Here is a 21896-nt window from a genome sequence, read left to right on the forward strand (position 1 = left end):
ATAAACCCAAGATATAATAATAATTAAGCAAAAATAGCGGAGAACCGAGCTATTCCCACTCGTGCTATTATCCAGCAGAGGGGAGACCCTGGGCTGGTGTACATCTTAGAGAATAAACAGTTTTGGTGACCTCAATAATCTTGATGGGACAGTCCAGGCCGTGAAGGTGGAGGAAGGGGTCATGAGCCAGATACAGGTGGCTTCTGGAAGCTGGAAAAGGCACAGAAGTGGCTTCCCCTCTGGAGCCCTCAGAAGGAACACAGCTCTGCCAACATCTTGATTCTAGCCCACATAGGACTCATTTTTGGACTTCCGACCTCCAGATCTGTAACAGAATACATTTTGTTATTTCAAGCCACTAAGCCTGTGGCCATTTGTTACAGCAGCCAGAGGAAACTCATACGCCATGTCTGAAGAACCACCGGTAGCTCTCTTGCTCTTTCCTGTGACCAAAAAATAATATCTGGGACGATAATCAGTCTCTCAGCTACCAAGTCAACTTGTCCCTAAAATGGCCTCATTCTGGGCTACTGTGCAAGGGACAGGGCTCAGGGTCACAGAGGCAGTCTGCCCTGTGGTCTGAGATGAGGTGTTTGGCATGAGCGTTTTCAGACCAATCAAGCTGTTTAAGACATAAACCGGCAGAACTATTCATGCTCTCTTCGAATGTTATGCCAAAGGAGGAAAAAAAGTTCCCCCGGGTAGTGCCGTGTTTATAAATGTGTTTACTACAGCATGTCAGCCATTTATCTAGTGCTCAGCTAAAACGCTTTGAATCAAGTTGTGCTATTCCTTGACTTAACTCTGAATCTTTTCCATTCAGGTCTGTGAGAACTCCTGACATTTGAAGCTTGACTACCAAGTTTCCATAGCAACAGGAAAAAGAAAAAAAAATCCAAATCTGAAGATTGCAGTTTACAGCTCTCAAACTTCACACCTAGGCCTCAATTGTTCCAGATTTTTGTTTTCTTTGCGATTTCACTGGGTCTGTACTTCACCATTTCTCCTTTAATTAATGGAATCTCCTCAATTTCCCTGAATGTTTAAAGATCACGGCATATAACTTGACCTTCTGGGAGCAGGGACAATGACTACTTTTTCTGATGTGTTGCCATGTCGCTAGTCAGCGCTCCACACATGCAGCTTTGTCTGTGGGTTCGTATTTGTATATGTGTGAGTATCTGTATGTGTATATACACAGTATTTATAGAGAGAAACACTACAGAAGGAGCCTAGTTTTGATATGTCATTCTTCCTTGAGAGGTTACACAAAGAAAGGATAGAAGCTATGCACCTGTCCCCTCCAGGGCCTCGGCATCAAGTGAGGCACTAGTACAGACCACAGAGCTGACACTTCTCCACCGTCCCGGGCGGTCTGCATGCCGCCACCACCTGCCAGGCAGGTCCACAGAAAGGGAGAGCAGAGACCCAAATCCTTTCTCTTTAGTAAAGGATCGCCACCAATTCTCACTGCCACCCCATTCCATGATCCGAGCAAAAGTGGTAAAGAGCAGAGCAGCAAATTTTACCATCAAATGCTGAGAAAAGGGCTGAAATATTCTTTCAGAAATATGCATCTCTCTGCATTTGTAGGTGTCCTGAATCCAGTCCCACCGGTTCTTATGAGGGCGTGGATCATGGCAGAGAATCTCTCTCTCCTAGGTATCTGTACAGTTGCAAACGTCGTCACAGAGCCCCTATCTGCCCAGGAGGAGGTCGACAGGCACCATGTGCGTACACATATATGCCCACATGTATAGACATCCCTTTATGCACATACATGTTTGTTTCATATATGCAGGCATAAAATAGAGTAAATACAGGTAGTTTTAAAAGTACCCTTTTGTGTGAATCGACTACCGTTGTTTGCAAACCTGAAAATAAAAGATGTTCATTATGTATGAAAAGTAATTGATTTTTATTCTGTGAGCATGTCAAAGAGGAAAGGTAGTGCTTGTACTAAGATTATCTTCTTGTTGATAAACTGTAAAGAACCATCCAAGCTCACACCAAATTTTTCTATCAGATAAAACTAGTGACAGCCTGTGGCTTTTTGTTAGAGCTGGCCACGAACTAGGGTAAGGTAAGTGTCTTAGCATATTTCAATGCAGTTGCTTACTAAAGGTTTTAACCACACGCGCGTGCGCGCACACACGTACACCCACGCTTTCTTATGCAATCTCTGTTTTGCACCTGTGCTTTCAGTTCACCTTCTGTAGGAAGTAGGAGTCATATGTTGTCTTTATTGTAGTGAAATTATGCAGACAGAGTTCCATATATTGTATTCGTTTCAATAGTAAGTCTTTTTGGAGCATATAGAATGCAGATTTTTTTTCCATTAAAATAAATGGGTATTGGTGGTTAAAACGGCTGGACAGTAGCTCTTCTCTGATTTCTATGTTGTGTCTCATGTTGCCAATGTGAGATCTTGCCTTAGTGCAAGTTCACAGTTTGGACTGGTCATCTGGGGTCCCCTGCACATCTCCTGTTAGTTGAGTGACTCTATAAAGCCAGAAGCACCCACTCACAGCTGGGGCCGTGCACCCATCTTGTCCATCATAGTGAACAATTTGAGCCTTTTGCAATGGGCTGCAAAGGCGATGGCTATACTCACAGAGGAGTAAGATCATCCGCAGGTTGATGACCGCACGGCACACAGTCACAACCGTCTGTCTGCAGTCCCGGAACGTGGGTATATCTCTCTTGAACAAGTCCGGTCGCTCAGTCAGGAGACGCGGCACTCCGAACACGACAGAGTGGTGCTCCACCCGTGCATGGAGCAGGCCCTGGGGCAGGGGGGGTCCCAGCCTGCACCCCACGCTCTATTAGATTTCCTCTTCTGGCTGTATAGGTGCTCAGCAGCCCATAGACTAGCTAACTAACAATCGGACAGCTCACCCTCCTTCGTGAAACTGGGCTATCCCCAGGGAGAAATCCAGGTGTCCGGTAGGCAATTCACGCAAGGAAACAAGTGCAAGACTCCTCGTCCCTCAAGCCGGTAGGCCCTCCTGCACTTGGCAAATCAGGCCACTAGCTTAACATAGCTTAGAACACAGAAAAATAGGAATAAAGTGCAGACTTCATTAGTAAGTAGCATATGCCTTAATTTTCCCCTACTTAAGTATGCTTCCTGTCCCCAGAGTGCTCATCAGGCCAGAGATATGGCTATTGTGTAGTTCTTTCTAATCCTTTTCAGAAAAAAAAAAAAAGTGGCCAATTCTTTGAAGCCAAAGTGGTGGCATTTCCAGAGTCGCAGAATGTTTTCTAACTTGCCCGAACACATTTACATTGTTAATTGAAAGCAAAAGTAGAGTCAAAGCATTATTTCATTATTACCAATGCATTTTATTTTAGTCCAAGTTATTGAAAAAAAAAGAGCCAGAAATTGCTTTTCTCAATTGCTGAGCACAAAACTGAGGATTTTATTTCCACTGAGTGAACAGTCACACTTTCTTCGCTATTTTATTAATACATCAACCACCTGCGTTGATTAAAAATTACTTTTTCTTTCCATTTTACCTATGAGAAATTATTTCTGATAACTTGTTTTAGCAAAAACGTGCATTTTCTAACTTCGAAAAAAGTTACCTTCAATACTGCCAGTTCCTCCAAATGAACATCGTTTCTTTTTTTTTTTTTTTAAGATTTTATTTATTTATGTGACAGAGAGACAGCCAGCGAGAGAGGGAACACAAGCAGGGGGAGTGGGAGAGGAAGAAGCAGGCTCATAGCAGAAGAGCCTGATGTGGGGCTCGATCCCACAACGCCGGGATCACGCCCTGAGCCGAAGGCAGACGCTTAACCGCTGTGCCACCCAGGCGCCCCCAAACAAACATCATTTCTGGTTGATGTACCTGCCGTGACTCTCGGCCAACTCCTGCAAATCTGAACAGAATAGCAAAATAAATCTGGCTAAGTGTCGTGGTAGGTATCACAGAAGACTTTGAATCTTAAGGACCACTTTTAGAAATTTTCATAACATCTCAGATGTCCAAAATGTGATTCTAAACAGTCTGATAAATGGAATAACCGTTTACCATCAAATTCTTGAAGTAGATCACATTGCACTTCATCCAAAATAAATACACTGGGTCTTGATCTTAATAGGTAGCAACTGCAACATGATTAACAAGGCTGTGCTCGATGCTGGGTTTAGTGCAGCTGGCCCCACACATAAGCTCTCCAGGTTGGTTCTGAAGAAAAGAGTCTACAGTTCTTCTGGGTGTATGAACAAGGTAAAAAAATATGCCTTAATAATGCTAGTAATAATGGTTTACATTTATTGATTGCTTACTATGCATCCACACTGTACAAAATGCTTCGTACCTGTGAACTCATTGACCCCTTACAACAACCCCATGAGGCAAGGACTCTTATCTTCTCCAACTTACAGACAAAGAAAGCTGACCCTCAGGAAAATCAAATGACTTGCCCAAGGTAAGTGGCCTCCAGAACCCATGTGATTTGGCTGCAGGGCTCTGTTGTTCCTACTGCGTCACGGTGCCACTCCCAACCGTGCAGCCTAACCAGACAAAATGTCTCCCTCGGACCAGAAGACCCTCGTCTGAAGTCTCCATTAGCAGGACTATCTATCCAAACCAAGTAAACAGACCTTCTACTATTTTTTAGTTCTAAGAGCTGTCAAGAACCGTTAACACCATTCTCAACTCATACTAAACCTTAGAAATATCTCCTGCACAAGATCATCTTCTCCAGTATTTCCTCGCTTCCATCCCATGGCTTGTCGCAGGTGCATGAGGGACTCCTACCAGATTAATTAGATAATTCAGGCGTGTGAAAGTATATTCACGTCCTGCCAAGTGCCCAGTCGAGGCCAAACCAACCAAGGCGAGGGAAAGCTCAGGGAGAAGTAGCGTGTGACATTCAGGAGCTTACCCTGGGCCCAGCTGCAGACACACTTAAGGATCTCCAAGGATTTCTGAGTTTTTCAATGTTGCACCTTAACCTGTTCGTGTGAAGTGTTCGTAAGCAAGAATCAACAGGTAAATCACACCAAGAGAAAGCTGAGCGCTGAGAAAGACTCAGAGACCTCCTGTGTCTCACCACTAAGAAATAACAATAACATCATCACCATCTCCATCATCATCAGTGATCTGGCTACACTTTTCACAAAGATGATGCCTCCCATCTTGTCCCTTATCTGGATGTTGACGTTTGGAACTTCTCATAATCTGGTCATAAGACACTTTCAAAATTGTTCATCTAAAGCAACGAATGGTTCTTTTGCTGTGTCAAATGTGTCCACCTTTATCCTACTTCCCATCACTGATGGATTAACCCACTACTGAAAAAAGTTCTGTAATTTTGACCTTCTTTATGTAAAAGCCCATGCAAAATAGGTTGAGACAGAAGAAAATGGTGGGATTGAACATGCAAACAAGGACTGTCTAAGCAGAAATAATTTAGCTATTCATCAAATTCAGTAAGGAGAAAAGCCTCTTCCTATCACTCATACAACATCGCTATCGTAACACCAATCGCTGGAGGGCTGCTGAGCTTGAGAAAACTTTGAACCGTTTTGCTTGGCTTCCAAGTGCCCGCTGGCTGGTAGGGATATGGTGAGAAGCAATGGGTGTAGTCAGATCACAAAACTTTCACCACGAAGCTATGAAGCCTTTGAGAAAGTGGCTCATGGAAGCACTGTAAGTATATGCTGGAAATTTCCATTTTCTGCTACTTTTTTTAAAGCTTTTCCTTTAGAAAGCAGTAAAGTCATTCTTTACAATATACATGGATTCAGATTATTAAAGAGTTGAAAGTGAAAGCTATATAAAAAATAGTCTGTGTGGTCACGGCCACATCAACACCGTTCTGGTGGTAAATATTATTTATCCCCCAAGATAAAAATTTTCAGAAAGTTTAAATAGATCTTTTTTCATAAATACTCAAAAAGGATAAAAGTTTATCATCACCTTAAATATTTAATTCTATCGCAGATGCAGCTCCTTTGGGCCCTCGTTGCTGAATTGTTTACAGTTCCCGAGCTGTAAATTAACATTTGATCTCCAATATAGTTGCAAAGAAACGTGTAACTTGTTTGTGAAATATTTAAATAAAGGTTATCTGGGATTTTTCATGTGTGTACTCGGTCTTAGACTGTCTTTAGTACCGTTTCAACACAGTGACAAAGCAAAGGGATATTTTTTTAAATGGCGCTCTGGTTGGCCTATAACGTTGAAAGACCAAGACTAAAAACCAAGCGCTAGCCCGACCAATAATTAACTCTTTCCCCTACTCCCCTCATAACAGTTAGAGCCCTCTGATTGGAAAGAAATAGGTGATAGATAGATAGATCATAGATGATTGATTGATAGATGATAGAAAATAGGTAGATGATAGAGAGATGACAGAATGATAGATGCAAGATAGATAGATAATAGATTGATAGATAGGCAGAAATAGAAAGCAAGATAACTTTAAGGAGGTCTTTAACAAAAGAGAGGAAAGGTGCTCTCACATGAACCAGATATTTTACATATGTATGTGTGTATATATTATATTATACATAACATGTAATTTACATGAAATATAATTATGCATTACATATATCATGTATAGAATTCGTGGAGTATCAGAACAGGCAGTATCTCCACTGCATGGATGTGACAACGAGGCTCACAAGCGAAAACTGTCTCACACTAGGTCTCGCTTAGAAGGGGTGCACGGGACTCCAGCACCGCTACTTTTCCACTCTACCCAAAGACAGCACCACGCCCCCTGTGGCCCGGAATGAACCACGCAGGTTGTACGCTCTCACATACAACACATGAACTTGACGGTGACAAGACAATCTGACACAATAGCATTAGCAAAGCAGAAGAAAACTACACTTGCAAGTCAGAGTCTCTCTGAAACAGTTCCTTCCTCCCTGGGCATCTGTCTCCAGGAAACTGCCAGTTTGGGTAAATAAATAGGAAACTGATTCCTTGGCAGCCATTCATGGAGACGCTAATTTGGAAAATTGCCACCAATGAGCATGAGAAACGTAACCCAACACTTCAAACCAAAAGCAAAACAACTCGAGATGGATCGGGACACCACTGATCACACCATTCTTCTCCATAAAAGCAGTTTTCTGTTCTTTTGTCAACACAGCCTCAAAGAGACCATCCCCTGCTCTTACACACAAGACAAAAAAATCCAGTGACGCTACCCAGGGCACACTCCAGAGAGGGCAGCAAAACTTGCTTTTCACATGGGAACCCAAGCGAGGAGGACTGGTAGCAGGATGAAGACATTTCTAAATGAAATTTGCCAGAACTCGACACCTCTCTCCATACAGAGACCCACCTTTGCTGCCCTGCAAGACCTGCACCCCTACAATGTGGATCCTGAAGACCCTGCCCCGCCCCCTCCCTGTGCCCGCAGGGCCCTATCTTCCTTCCGGAGGGTGACCATACCTCGAATGCTTCTCCTATGCAAAAGAGCTCTCCAGCACCTGCAGAAGTTCCCGACTATCCTTCCAGAGATTTCTCCACAAGAAAAGTGACTTGTTCCAGGGGCTCAGCAACATTTCCTTATGCTTCCCCTTCGCCAAGTATGTAACCATGTGTGATTTCAAAGCCAGCCCCACCTCTTTACCCTCTGCTTCCCTGTCTTCTCTTAGGCCAGAATTTTCTACACCTTGATCCTATAAGAAGATCTTCATGATGTAATCATGTCCCTCTACCACCCCTGCAAAGTCCGCCGCCCCCAGAGCATCCGCATTACCATTTACAACAATAGTTTTCAACTGCCTAATTTTAAATGTATCGTTTTTGCTTAAATGGATATATTTTAAAAGAAAATCATATATTACTCCCATGAATGAAAAGCCAGTATCACTCAGGGTACACTAAAGTAACAATCAAAATAAAACCAAAGCAAAATGGCAGAATAGGAGGGTCCAGGCCTTATATGTTCCCCCAACCCCCTGCTGCCCCCCACCTCCCCTACCCCTGCTTCCCCACCACAGAGATGAGAACATGTTTTGGAGAGCCCAGAAACATGCCTGAAATGTTCCAGTCCCTCAGTTGGAGCGAAAAAGCCAGAGGAGAGATGCGCTGAAGAGGTAAGAGTATCACCTCACCCCTCCCCCAAGGCAAGAGAGATCGCCCGGTCCACAGCTTCCCCAGCTTTGCAGGACATTGCCCACTTGTGTCTTGTCCTGCCTAGAACATCAGGGGTCGGGGGGAGATCAGCACAGCTGAATTATCTGGGGGCAGCTAGGAACAGAGGAAAGGGGGCGGTAGAGGGGGGAGCTCATAGCACCAAAGGATCTTACCAACTGGCCACAGATCCTACAGCCTGGCATACAGTCTCCATCAGCAGTCCTGATCACAGAGGGAGGGCACTCCAAAAATGAAAACTAGAACTAAGACGTTCTCCAGCAATCCCGCTCCTGGGTATTTACCCAAAGAACTTGAAGTCGGGGTCTTAGAGAGATCACTGGGCTCCCGTGTTCACTGCAGCACTCTTCACCAACAGCCACGGGGTGGAAACAACCTAGATGGGCATCGAGGGAGGAGTGGATAAAAATGGCGTGGTGTATCTGTACAACGGACTATGATTCAGCCTTTTAAAAGAAGGAAGTCCTGCCATTTGTGACTACAGGGGTGGACCCGGAGGGCATTATGCTGAACAAAACAAGCCAGACACAGAAAGACAAATACTATATAATCTCACTCACATGTGGAATCTAAAATAGTCCAATTCGTAGATTCAGAGAGTAGAATGGTGGTTGCCAGGGACTGGGGGTTGGGGGAAATGGGGAGATGCTGGTCAAAGGCGACAAAGTTTCAGATATGCAGAAGATCCGCTATATAGAACAGTGCCTATCACTGACAATACTGGTAAAACTTGCTGATCTTATGTATAGTGTTAATAATAAGAATCGTTAATAATAAAGGGGGCAGGAGGAGACTTGGGGAGGTGATGGGTATGTTTATGAGCTCGATGGTGATGGTTTCATGGGTGTATTCTTATCCCCAAACTCACTGAGTCGAGTACACTAAATAAGTACAGCTCCTTTACATGGCACTCATGCCTCAATAAAGTGGTTTTAAGAAATAATAAAATAAATACAATGAAAACCAAAAAAGGGATTACCTTTTAGCCAGACAGTATGTCTACCTAAGGTCTGGGCAGGAGGCTGCCCTGTGTGAAAAGGAGAGATGAACGAGGATGCGCAAGGACTCGGACTCCGTAAGACCCAACGCGATGCTGCACCTGCCAAGAGGAATGAAGGACCGCCTGCTACGTGAGGCTCACTGTGTGAGGCCACATCCTCATACCATCCAGAATCACTTCAGCGACTTTTGGTAGAAACAAAACAAGCAAAATTGCATGAACGGAAGGTGGCAGATCCAGTAACTGAAGGCTCTTTCTAGAACCTTCTCTTTCTAGAACCCTTTCTGCACTCTATCGAGTGGTAGCACGGAACCGCACAAGGTCATCTTATCGGGGTAGTTTGGCTTTCTATTTTTTCTTTTTCACCACTTTTATATTCCGGGAGGAAGGAGTCCATGGGAAGGGGCAGGTAAGTGGAGGAGGCACGTTCCTGGAGTGGGTTGAGGAGTCCAGGGCCCAGCCCCACACAGGAGGCAGGACACCCGGTGTGGTGGCTGAAAGGCCCGGAGTCACGCAGATGCAGGTACTTACGGACACCCGGAGGGTAAGACGCAGGTGACAATAGTCTCTATTGTCCCAGCAAAACAGAAGATAAAGTCATCCTCGGAGACGGAAGGGATGAAACACGGGGTTTGGAAAGACCGGGGAGGTTTGGACCATCCACGAAAGGCCGGGCGCTGGCTCCTGGCCGGCACTGTGGCAGGTGGCCGCTCCTCCGCAGCGGAACCCCGCTACTCGGGAGGACAGCGGAGCAGGTGAAGGGCCGCTGAGACCAGCGTCGGGTCACGACGGTGCCGGGGAAAGACGAGTTTCAGGTTCTCCGAGCGCCGGCGGTGCCCGCTGCTTCTCTGCTCACAGGACACACGCAGCATCTCACTGCCCGGCAGCCACCCGTGCGCATGGGCGCATCCCTGAGTGCAGGGCTGGCGAGGGAGGGGCGCGGAGACAGCCCAGCAGGACCTAAAGAGCCAGTAGGAAAGTATCACGTTAGCGCCCATAAAACTGCACCGTCCTGAAAGGGGTGAAGGGAATTACTTCAGTTACACAATTAATCTGGAAAGATCTTTAAAAAAAAATACTAAGGTTTAAAACAAGGGTTGTTCAAAACCGAAATTTTAAAGGTTAATTGCTAGTGCCTTACACATAATTCAATAGTTTTGCTAATGGACCAATATTCAGTTAAGTTCTGTGGTCAACCTTACAAAGTAAGTGTATCAGCCATGAGTATAAATCAGGAAAATTTTTGTGTAAAGCAGATGTTTAAAAGATCTTGGTCTCCACACAGAAAAAGTATGCTTTCTGGTTAAGAGAGAAAAAAAAAAAAAAGCCTCCACTAAACAGTGTCAAGAACTTTTTTAAAGATTTTATTTATTAATTTGAGAGAGAGCATGGAGGGGAAGGGCAAAGGATGAGGGAGAAGCAGGCTCCCCGCTGGGCAGGGAGCCCACCCTAGGGCTCCAGCCCAGGTCCCAGGATCGTGACCTGAGCCAAAGGCAGATGCTTAACAGACTAAGCCACCCAGGTGCCCCAGGAACTTTTCTATCAGGATAAAAAGGACTCGAGAATGCTGACAGAAACACACACACACTAAAACCAAGCAAACCTGTAGGTCCTAGTGCTAATTTGTGTTCTGTGTTGCTCACAGCCCTAAACCAGATCTGGCTACAAACCCAGGGTGTGCGGATCCAGACTCCTATGCAGAGTATGGGAGCCCCAGTGACTGGGGCAAGAAGCAAGAAGGCCTGAAATCCCACCCAGCCTTGGCTACTCATGAGCTAAATCATCCTGGCGCTTTATGTAAACGCTTTATAAAATACAAAGTATGATACCGATTTCAAGCGCTATTACTTTACCAACTGCTTTGGGTTAAATTGCCCCCCCACCAAAAAAAGACATGTTGACATCCTAACCCCTAGTACCTCAGAATGGAACTTATTTGGAAACAGGGTCTCTGCAGATATGGAAAGTTAAGGGGAGGTCATACTGGAGTAGGGTGGGTCCCAAATCCAATATGACTGGTGACCTTACAGGGAGAGAGACACACAGGGAGAAGGCCACGTGAAGACGGAGGCAGAGAGGGGCGGGATGCGACTACAAGCTAAGGAACACCAAGATTTGCCAGCAGCCCCCAGAAGCTAGGAGAAAGGCACAGAACAGATCGCCCTCACGGCCCTCAGAAGGAACCAACCCTGCCGGCACCTTGACTTCAGACTCCTGGTCTCCAGAGCTCTGGGAATATAAATGTCTCGTTTGAAGACACCCAGTTTGTGGCACTTTGTCACCATGGCCCCAGGACACAAATGCCAATGTCAGTATATACAGAGGAAAATTCTCAAGCAATGGTCCGATCGAAAATACATTCATACTTGAAGACCGAGTCAACAGTATTCTAGGCAATGTCCATAGATCCTTCTAAAGCTACTGGTTCTCAACTGAGGGTGAGCCCCCCACTCCCCAGAGGCCCTGGAGACACTGGGCAGTCTCTGGAGATATTTTTTGGGTGTCACATTGAGGTGAGGGGGATGCCACTGACATCTAGTGGGTAGAAGTCAGGAAGTCCCTCAGCATCCTACAATGTGTGGGGCACACTGCACCCCCCACAACCTGAGCTCCCAATTCAGCAGCAGTCCCCTCCTTAAACACCCAAATCCAGTCTCTGAACCCTGCCGCTGACCTCCCCTTGACCAAACCAGAAAGCTTCCCCGCTCAACACCGTGGAACATCCTGTTGGATGAAAGAAGCCGGGCGCTTGGGAGGGCTTACTGTCGCATTCCACTTACACGAAGTAAAAACACAGCAACACAAACGATTGTGTTAAAACTGAGGACACCGGTCACCCTTGTGGGTGGGTTGGGGGGGGTGACAGGAAAGGGGCTGAGGGGCTTCCTGGAGGCTGGCCGTGTTTCTTGAGCTGGGGCTAGTTAACACGTGCGGACTTTATGAAAAGACGCTTAGGATTTCTACACCATCCAGAACTTATACTTAAATCAAAAACCACCACCTGCCCCTCTGAGCCAGCACCTCCTCCGCTCGACCGTCTGGGGAGAAGGAGAAACACCGGGTCAGGGTTGTGACCAGGCCTGCAGCTGGGCAGCGGGGCGCATGGTGGGAAGGCCTCTCACCACGGGGCCTCCGTTTCCCCTCCAGTAACCCGACTCCCTTCCCCCGACTCGGGGTTTGCGGGGCTCCGTTGGAGGACAGGTGGTGGCACAGGCCTGGGCCTGGCACCTCACAGGAGCCCAATAAGTGCTTCCCAGCGGGCCAGACAAAACCAGCGCGTCCTTTAACGACAGCCTAGGAAAGGACCAAGACCACTGCCCGCTCCAGCGGGTGCCACTGGGGCTGGTTCCCCTTTTCTCCCTCAGTGAGGGGCGGGGCTGGGGCGGGACCCTCAGGGGGCGGGGCCGGGCAGGGCGAGAGGGGAGGGGCGGGGCCTCGCTCGGAACGGAAACGCGAGTGCGCAGGCCCTTCCTGTGCGTGCCGCGAACTACGACTCCCACAACGCCCCGCGGTCCCGCGGCTGGTCTCGGTCGTCGCGAGAGGAGGCCGCTGGGGGCGGTGCGTGTGCGCGGACAAACGGAAGTGTAGGTGACGGTTCAGACTTCGCCGCCAAGCTGGGAACCGGGGAGATGGCCGAGACTGACCCCAAGACCGTGCAGGATCTCACCTCGGTGGTAAGGGACGCCTGCTGGGCCCGAGGCCGTGGGACCCCCCGGACCGAGGCGCCCTGTCGGCGGCGGCGAAGCGCCGAGTCTCCGGAGGCCGGGTTTCCAGCGGCTCCGCGGGCGGAGGCCCCCAGGCCCAGCCTGCACCCCCCAGCCTTACTCGCCTGACCTGAGCCACAGCCCCCACCCTGCGGCCCCCCCCCCCCCGCTCCCGCACCCCCAGCGCTTTCCGCACCCCTCACACCCCGAGGCCTCAGCGAAAGACCTAGCGAACTGTGATTCGCGGCGGCCGCGACGGGAAGGGGTCTTGCCAGCCAGTCGGTGTCATGGGGCGGGCAGGGGAACCGAAACCCGGGGGCGGGTTGGGGGGAACAGCCCCTGCTAAAGGCCGCAGAGCTGCCCAGAAGCCCGGGAGGAATGGGACCAGGGCCCCCGTCCCGACTCCAACCAGGTGTCCCAGGGTGAGCGCGAGGTGGTCTGTCTTCCTGTTTCTCAGGTGCAGACACTCCTGCAACAGATGCAAGATAAATTTCAGACCATGTCCGACCAGATTATTGGAAGAAATATCCTTTGTATGTGTGGTCAGCCTCTGTGGGCCCTTGGCTTCTGTGGTCCGGGTAGCGGTGTTGATAAATGTGTGGTTTGCAGGCCAGCTGCAGACATTTACCACTTTTTTTTTTTTTTTTTTAATTTAACTGAGCTTGGATGTAGTCTTCCTGGGCGGTTCTGTGCCAAGAGCTGGGGATACCGCTGAGCTGGACCCCTGGCCGTCAGACACTTCCAGTCTACCAACAGTAATGTCTAGTATGACTGTGGACTGTGAGCGAAGCACTGGATGTATATCTCTGCTCTGGGCCGCCCCACAACCTGCTGAAGTTGTAGTGTTACCTTTGTTTAGCGGATGCAGACACGGCAGCTTAGAAAAGTGAAAGAGCTTGCCCGGGGTCCCGGTCGGGGAAAGGGCAGGGCTGATGTGTGATCCTTGCCCCAGACTCCTGTACTCGTAACTACCAGAATGTAACCCTACTCATTGGAAAAGCAGTTTCACGGAGACAGTTGCGTTTAAGCCATAGCGTCCAGGGCCCCAGAGGGAAGGGATGAGAGATGGGAGGTGCTGGTGTGTGTGGCCTTTAACTTCACCACTTGATGACATGAGCAGTCGCATTGACGACCTGGAGAAAAACATTGCAGACCTCATGACACAGGCTGGGGTGGAAGAGCTGGAGGGTGAAAACAAGATCCCTGCCACACCAAAGAGTTGAAGGTGAGGGAGGCGACAGTCTCAGGGTGGTGTGTGTCACTGGAACTTTGATGTGGCCAGGCTTTCGATCAATTCCCAGCCGTGATCCTAGCATCTCTTTCATTTTCCTGGTTTTTATTAATTAGACCTGTATCCTTAGTAGTTAAGATAATTGTTTAACATTAGGTAATCCCTGAGTTTATATCATTGCAGCCAAATACCAACAAATGTTTTTTGTTGGCCTGAGAATTCTTTACCACTGGCAGATTTTTTTTTTTTTTTTTTGTAACCCAAACCCCACATTGCCACCTTCAACTTCATAAATGCCTTGAATTCTAAGGGTTCTCTTGGGAACACCCCCTCCACTAGATAAATGCCAGGACAACACCTGATTATGACTTGAATGAACCGGGTTAGGCCACAGTAAGCCTTCATCCTAGCGTTGATTTAAATGTCCATTATGGGGCACCTGGGTGGCTCCGTCGGTCTTCCTTCTGCTCAGGTTGTGATCTTAGCTCAGGTCATGATCTCAGCCCCATGTGGGGTTCCCTGCTTCATGGGGAGCCTGCTTTTCCCTCTCCCTCTGCCGCTTTCTCTCTCTGTCTGGTAAATCTTTAAAAGTTAATTAATTAATCAATTTCCACTACGTAGTTCCAGATATCTGAGGAATGGGTGGATAATCAGCAATAGCCACGTAGCAGGACAGCAGGACACAGCTGGCTGCCTCAGTCTCCCCGTAGCAGGTTTCTTCGTTAGAATAAGCCTTTCAGGAGTATGGTGGTTCCCTCACTGCAACCCAGAATCATTTTGAAACTTCCCTTTTCTCTCATCCCATTTTTAGCATTTTAATTCCCTTTAAAAATAAAGGTTACTGAGCATTTTTAGGTAACTAGAGTACCAAGCAGAATATACAGTAAGAGATACCAAATTCCTTTTTGAAATGTTCTGCGCATGTCCTGGCTGGACCAAATTAGCAGTAGCTGTGACATACAGGTCGCTTTGAAGTCCAAGAAGAGAGAGACTTGGGAACTAAAAGACTTCGAAATTCACTGTCATTTTAACAGGAGATTGGGTCAGTTCACTGTGTGAGTAAATCACACGCTTGTTTTGTGTGGGCTGTCCTCATTATTCCTATAGAGAGATGATTTGGAAAATGTCCTGCCAGCCGTAGAAGCTTCTCTGGGTCTCATGCCCCACGGCAGTCAAAAGTCCCGTCAAGTGAGTGAGACCATCCTATGGAGAACTGCAGGACAGAGACTTTCCACCCCAGACAGGGGTGATCCGGAGGAAGAAGAGCTGGGAACGGATTCAGAAGTTTTTAAATAAAGATTTCCACTTAAATCCGTTGCGGGATCTTTGCTGGGGCATCGCGCAAAGAAAGTACGTCTAGTCCAGTAGAGGCTTCGCGAGGACTTGTACCGTTTGGTAGTGGTACGTGTCTGTGTGCTCTGTCCTCGTAGGAGCATAATGTGTTGACGGGTTTTCTTTTCCAACAGGCGGCTAATTCACACCGAAGTCCGGAACACCGTTTTTACAAGCCGAGAGAAGACCGAATGGCTTTTTGAAGCAACTGCTGTGTGTAGACAGGTTTTCTATCCTAAGTGTGCGTTCTTCTTACCACATACTATATAGTTAGTCTAGAGTGATTCTCCCCCCAGTTTCTTGAACATGGTAACTCCACATGTTGGACCTTGCTTGGTCAGTCGTGCTGTTAAATATTAAACACTAAAACTTTGGCGGTTCCTGCATAAAATTGTCAACTTTTTTAGTGTATTTTTGTGAAGTCGTTGTTTTCTATCATTCCTTTTGTAGTAGTTGCCGTTTGATGAAAGTTGCTGTGTAATTTTTATTAGACATCGAGTAGACCCTTCAGTTATAAGTAGACTTTGTGAGGTAGGACATTTGGCAGGTTGAGGGCTCTTTAATTCTCAGCGCAGAGTGTCGAGCCAACACCAGATAGCATGTTGCTGATACTTTTCCGATGGTTAAAAAAAAACATTTAAAACTTGTCGATTGAGCCGCCTCTGGCGCTGCCCGGTTGCCAGAACTCAGCACTGACCCGCAGTGTCCTGTGTTGAGTCTCTGAGGCCAGAGGCTGACGGGCTGATGAGTAACCACTGCCGCGCGCGAGAATTGTAAGTTCGCAAAACAACAGAACCGCCTCGTGTACCGACGTGCTCATTAGTTAGAGTTTTGCATGAGATTTGAATACTCGAGTAGGCCCCTGTGCTGTTCATCTACAGTCGTCACCACAGAAAATCTGGCAGGATTTTACAACCCAGTTCGCCGTCTTGTCTGGGAGCTACTGCTTGGGAAAAGGAACCGAACAGGAAAACAGACCAGGGGAGTCCGTGCCGGTTGCTTGACTAGGAAAACGATAAATGACTTGTAATCGGCTCAAGCTTTTAAGACTTATTTCTTTAAACTCTTTCTTACCTAAATTCTTACAGAATCCTGGTTTCGTTATCAATTATAGAACATAGGGATAATAATACTCTTGCCACCCAAAAAAGCAGTGCCCGGAGCGCTGAGCCCGGAGGCCGGGACTGACTGTGCAGGAGATCGTGCGATTGCCACAGCGAAGGGACTTTGTCTACAGAAAATGGGAAAAGTTGAGGAACGGTGCTGTGCTTCTTAGAAGGAAGCCCTGAATGGGGGAGCACGGTGGGAGTTTCTTTAAGTTTCCTCTATCACCAGTCGTGTTTGTATTGCAAATATGTACTATGATGAAATCCTCTGTCCGATTTATAGAAGACATAGGTAACACGAAGAAGTTAGTTTCTTCTGAGCTACGTGGATTAAGCACTGCTAACCACCGCGCTGCAGAAACTTCTCTGGTGGCCCAGTAGGTCGCTCCCAGGTCCACCCAGCAGAGGAGCCCTGCTCTCAAGCCCTGGACCTGGCACTTGGCAAAGACACGGCTGCTTGCTGTCGGGATGTAGGTAGGAGTTGTCTTCCTTGAGGAAGAGAAAGATTTCAGAGGCAAGCTCCCCGGACCAGAAATATCCGCCATGAATAAAAGGTGCCTGAAATCCTGCTACTGATGCTTCCTTCGTGTCCACGTTGATTTGTTTGGTTTTCCGTGTTTTCGGATTAAAATGGACACACCGTTTTAGATGACGGCTGAAACCTCTGGAAGGATTAGGTCCCCAGAGCCGAAGGCCACCAGGGGATGGGGGTGTGGGTGGGGCTGTGCTGTGGAAGAGGGGAGCTGGGGAGCACCAGAGCCCGCGGCAGACTGCCCTCTGAGGGGAGCGGGGCTTTCCCACATCCTGGAGGCAGGCCTTTTCGAAGCACGTTCCCCAGGACACTTGTCCTTGGAGAAACACTAGCAAAGAAGGGTTTATGGTCACTTGGGTTTAGCAAACTTGCCTCCGAGTAGATTCACTTCATGAAAATTCACAGTGCAAATTAGCATATTAAAGGCTCTGAGGTCCCAGAGCAGAGTAATGTGATTTAACTTTCTCACCTGCCAGTTTCCAAGTTATTTGACCAAGGATCTTTTTTTATACTTAGCACCTAATTAACATTTCATTGAACTAGCGTGCTGTAAAATACACAGAGGGAGATAGCAGTTAAAGTAATCCAATAAATAGCTTCGGGTTCAGTTTATAACTGCCTGTCTTGCCAAGAACTCACTTGACCTGTTCGCCAAGCCTCTGGGCAGAGCCGTATTTAGCCCGATATAAAATAGCTTTGTGACCCTGGTGAGGCCTTCACGTTTGTAGGAAAGGATGGCTTTCATCAACGAGGAAGTGAGAACCTCGGATACCCGCTCAGTCCCACCACCCCGTGCACCCCATGAGCAGGTGCTCGCTGCCACAGCCCCCCTGGCCCGTCTCAGCCTTCCAGGCACAGCCCGGGTCACCTCCGGGGGCCGCTGGCCCCTCCTTGTGCTGCTGCCTCTGTGGCTGACACCCCTCCTGCGGGCTTGGAGCCCTGGCGCGTGTCTGCAAGGAGCAGCATGGACCCTTTCCGGTTCCAGGTGTGGTCTGGGCAGGGAAGTGTGTCACCTCTCTTATTCTCCAACTGGTTTGTGTCCGTTGAAAGGCCATGAAGATCTAACTTCGGACTGATGAATATAACGAGCATGGAGGGGCCTTGCACTAAGCAAAACGCCTCGGTTCGATCGAATGCCCTCACCTCCCAAACCCAGAGGCCCCATCAGCTTCCTCCCTGGGCCTCTAGTTAGTCCTGCTTTCCTTCAAGCCACAGGATTTTAAAACACTTTAATCTCATTTATCAATTTTAATTTTCTACTGTTTCATTTCTAGTCAAGTACCATCCTATGTGACCTCATCAGAAGAAACCTCGTGTGTTTCGGGTAATTAAAGGTTAATTTGTCCTTGTGAGTTGTTGGGATCCTACCTGCACTTGGCAACATTGCTGCTAAGGGAACAGAGTTCTCCAAACAATCCATGTAAAATGAACTTTCTTTAACATCCTGTTTGTACGTTGAAGGTTCCCTCTAAGGATAATTGTGTTCCTCTTTTTCTCTTTTTTGTATTCGGTAGCTTATATATTTTAATCAGTTTAAGTGGAAGAATTGGCACCATCTGTTGTCACATCTAACCCTGAAAATTCACTGGCAACAGTCGACAGTCTAGCTGACACTTACCGAAAGTGTTTGTCAACAAACCACTGTGCCGGGCTAAGCATTTTGTTTCCATTATTTGTCTTAATCCTCAAGACAACGTTGAGTTAGGTTTCTAGTCTGATCAGTCTCTGTTTAAACAGAAGAACCCATGGGTGAGTGGCAGTGAGGTCCCACCCCTGACGGCGGTGACCCTGCACCCCCCACAGCTGTCCCAGTGGCCAAGCCCACGCTCACAGCTGGGTTTCGTCTGCCTCCAAATACGCATGTCCGCACTCTGGGAATCACTGACCCGCTACCTCTGCAGGTCTTGAAATTCAGTTTCCAAAAGGCTGATTTTGTGTTTTCAATTAAACATCACCTAACTTAAATAATAAACATGCTTGATGTGAATTTTTGTTCAGGATTTAAGCTATGCAGGGCTTGGAGAAAACCTGTACTCCTGGGCTAGCATCTTTTTTTGTGTTCTCCCGGACAAGTTATTTGAGAACAACTCAGAAACAAGTCCAGGTGAGTGTTTCAAATGTTTGCCTTGACAGCACCCCAGGGAATCCTAACTCCTGGTTCTCACATTCCTCTCTTTGCTCACACCTCATCAGTTCTCACACACGGAAATTCTCCGCGAGACCCCCGTGGGGGGAAGAAAGAGCCCCTCCCACAATGACCCATTTCCTTCCCATCTCATCAGGTCACTTTGTTAAAAAAAAAAAAAAAAAAAAAAAAAACGTGCACACATACACAGACAAGTGCAGAAGTCTTAAGAAGTTACCCACGCCGCCATCACCTGGAATCTTCGTCCACCATGAATGATGGTAAGTGTCTGCTTTTAGAGGCAGCCTCTTTAAAACTCCTTTTCAGTGAATGGAAGTGGGAGGAGGGGAGCCGTGAGTCACTGCCCAGAAACCAAAACCAGAGCAATGATGACTGAACTCCTCGGCCCCACAGATCACTTTGGAAATAGGAAGGGAGTTTGTTTCTACAAGTCAGGTTGACTCTTAGAAAACAATCAATTCTAATGTTTTGCCCTCATACGCTGAGGCTTTCACCAAGAGAGGTGCCTGAAAGTTCTTCAGACACCTGCCTAGGATTAGTTATATCGAATAGATCCGGAACATCTGCTTCCGTGGGCGCCTGGCCACTGCTGGTGGAATGTAATGCTGTGTAGCTCTCTCCTTGAGCAAGGCCAGAGCACGTGTGTGGACCACATACAGAAACGTCTCGTGGCTGCTCCCCTGCTTCCTGCTGGTAATCTTTATGGTGTGTTTATAGTTGCCCACTTTGTGGATGCATTTGGACCAATTATTCAGATTGGACCTTCCCAAGAGGAACAGTACCGTTGCCCAGTAATTAAGAACAGCCCGAGGTGGAAGCACTTCGCTGCATATAACCACAGCCTCGTAAGCCAAAGGGGGTGGCACGTCTTCGCAAGGCGCCAAGTCAGCAGGGAGGGCTGCTCTGGGGAGCGTGAATTCCACACCTCCGCAGGACCATGGAGGCCCCGGATTTATACCATCCTCGTGCATCCCGCAGAAAGAGAAAACTTTCTCCCATCATGTCTTTTTAAGACCCAAAAAAATGTTTCCCCAAAGGTGTACCTGCCTCACTGCCCATCCCTAAATGCCTGTGTCTGAAACAAGCTTTGGCAAGGTAACAAGCCCCACATGACAGGTGAGCTCTGATTCTGGTGTCTTGATTCTCACGACTGGCATCTGGTGGGTGGAGACCAGGGTGCTGCGTAGGACGGCCCCACCACCAAGAATTTGCCAGCTCCACCTGTCAGAGGTGGCGAGGTGGAGAAACCCCAGCGTGACCCATTCATGGTCCAACCTGCACCCCGGATGAGGCCCCTTCTAGTAGTTCCCGGATCCTCCGAGGAGAGGAGATAAAGAACAAAGCTAGGATTCCATCAGAAAGGAAAGGGGTGGCCGTTGGGTGTGCCACAGACCTCGCAGATGCAGCTTCCAGATTACAGATTGTAACACCGGAGACGGTTAAATGAGGAATTCGCTTGCTCTCAACCTTGGCTGCACAGGAAAGTCACCTGGGGAGCCTCCCCAAACCCCACGACCGGGCAGCCCCCAGACCCCCGCTGTCAGAGGCCCTGTGGCTGGGCCCGGCCAGCAGGCTTCGAGCTCAGCTCGCCTAGGCCTCACGGTCAGGAGCTGCGTTCCAGAAGGTCTGTCTAGTGCTGCTCGTGCATGACATCATTCCCCAAGCAGATCAGCTGGGACTCTGCCAAGCTTCTGTCTCCGCAGCTGCCACGCCCACCTGGGGAGTCGAGGCTGGCAGAGGTTACGTGGCAGTTCGGTTCACTTCACTTCAACCCTGGCAGAAGGATGGCTGATCCCCTGACAGCTGATGTCTTGCTTCCAGAGTCAACTTCAGGCTTACGTCACTGCCCTGCCCGCGGCATCCGGGCTCCTCAGAAACCACGTCGAGGAGGCACTCGAAGGTTGTTGACATTATCAAAGGTCTTCCAGCAGGAGCTTTTCTCCCCCTCATCAGCCCTGGAATAATCCATTCCTCAACCATCTCTGCTGTTCCATTACCTCTTCCCTCTGACAGGTCCTTAGAAATTGTCATCAAAACCCAGTGAGTGTTTCCAGAAAGGAACTTGAAATATTAAATATCTGAAAATTATAGGCGTGTGATGCAGAAGAAACCCCAGTGAATTTTGATGGGCTGCGAATAATCATCGCAAGAGCCATTTCTGGTAATTTAAATATTATGGTGGTTCCTTTCAATGATACCCTCTCTCGGAGATATAAGAAGGCACCTGACTGATCCTGCTGCCAAATCCGATCGAGGTCAAGGATGAGCCCCAATTCTTCAGGCAACAGGAGCCCGGAACCGGCCCGGCAGACACGCTGCAAAGCTGGAAGAACTGCAAAATCACGTCCTACAGGGAAAGCGGTCTCTGACGTGCACCCCACTCAGGCGTTCCTCAGCCCGAACCGTGGTCCGCGGGCCCGCGGCAGGAATCTCAGAGACAGACTCTTCCGACGCCAGCTGTCCCAGTCGCGCCGTCTTGCTAGCCGCCTTCCAAAAGGAAGGTTTATGACAGCCACAGGTGTGCACTGGGGTCCGTGAGCCCTCGTCACTGGCCAGACCTTCTACAGAGCCCTTTTCCCGAGAGGCTCATCACACGGCACATTCATTCTGCCGGCGTCGTCAAAAAGGAAAGGCAGTAAGATTCTGTTAGTGGGTCAGTCTCACTTCCTCAAGGCAGACGAGGCTTAACGGGCATCTGTCACCCAACTGTGTCTTC

The 21896-nt window shown here is 48.1% G+C and overlaps 2 protein-coding genes across 2 annotated transcripts in view; both read left to right on the forward strand.

Annotated features, from left to right (window-relative positions):
- The window catches only part of CDH13 (cadherin 13), a 984509-nt gene extending 982142 nt beyond the window's left edge, over positions 1-2367 (forward strand). Inside the window, exon 14 of the mRNA XM_026495318.4 lies at positions 824-2367. Within this exon, the coding sequence (XP_026351103.2) occupies positions 824-831 (8 nt within the window). The 3' untranslated portion in view covers positions 832-2367. The remainder of the gene's footprint in view (positions 1-823) is intronic.
- A 10294-nt stretch (positions 2368-12661) lies between these two features.
- HSBP1 (heat shock factor binding protein 1) lies at positions 12662-17074 on the forward strand. The gene is made up of 4 exons (XM_026495320.4): positions 12662-12803; positions 13291-13357; positions 13938-14058; positions 15531-17074. The coding sequence occupies exons 1-3, from the start codon at positions 12759-12761 to the stop codon at positions 14054-14056; spliced, it is 231 nt and encodes a 76-aa protein (XP_026351105.1). The 5' UTR covers positions 12662-12758; the 3' UTR covers positions 14057-14058; positions 15531-17074.
- The last annotated feature ends 4822 nt before the right edge of the window (positions 17075-21896 follow it).

Source organism: Ursus arctos, unplaced genomic scaffold, assembly GCF_023065955.2.
Source record: "Ursus arctos isolate Adak ecotype North America unplaced genomic scaffold, UrsArc2.0 scaffold_19, whole genome shotgun sequence".
NCBI lineage: Eukaryota > Metazoa > Chordata > Mammalia > Carnivora > Ursidae > Ursus > Ursus arctos.

Bases quoted from the DNA above. Each gene is read 5' to 3' on its own strand.
- HSBP1 (XM_026495320.4), top strand. From the start codon at position 12,759: ATGGCCGAGACTGACCCCAAGACCGTGCAGGATCTCACCTCGGTG. The intron at 12,804-13,290 runs GTAAGGGACGCC...CCTGTTTCTCAG, and splicing joins TGCAGGATCTCACCTCGGTG to GTGCAGACACTCCTGCAACA. The intron at 13,358-13,937 runs ATATCCTTTGTA...TAACTTCACCAC, and splicing joins CGACCAGATTATTGGAAGAA to TTGATGACATGAGCAGTCGC.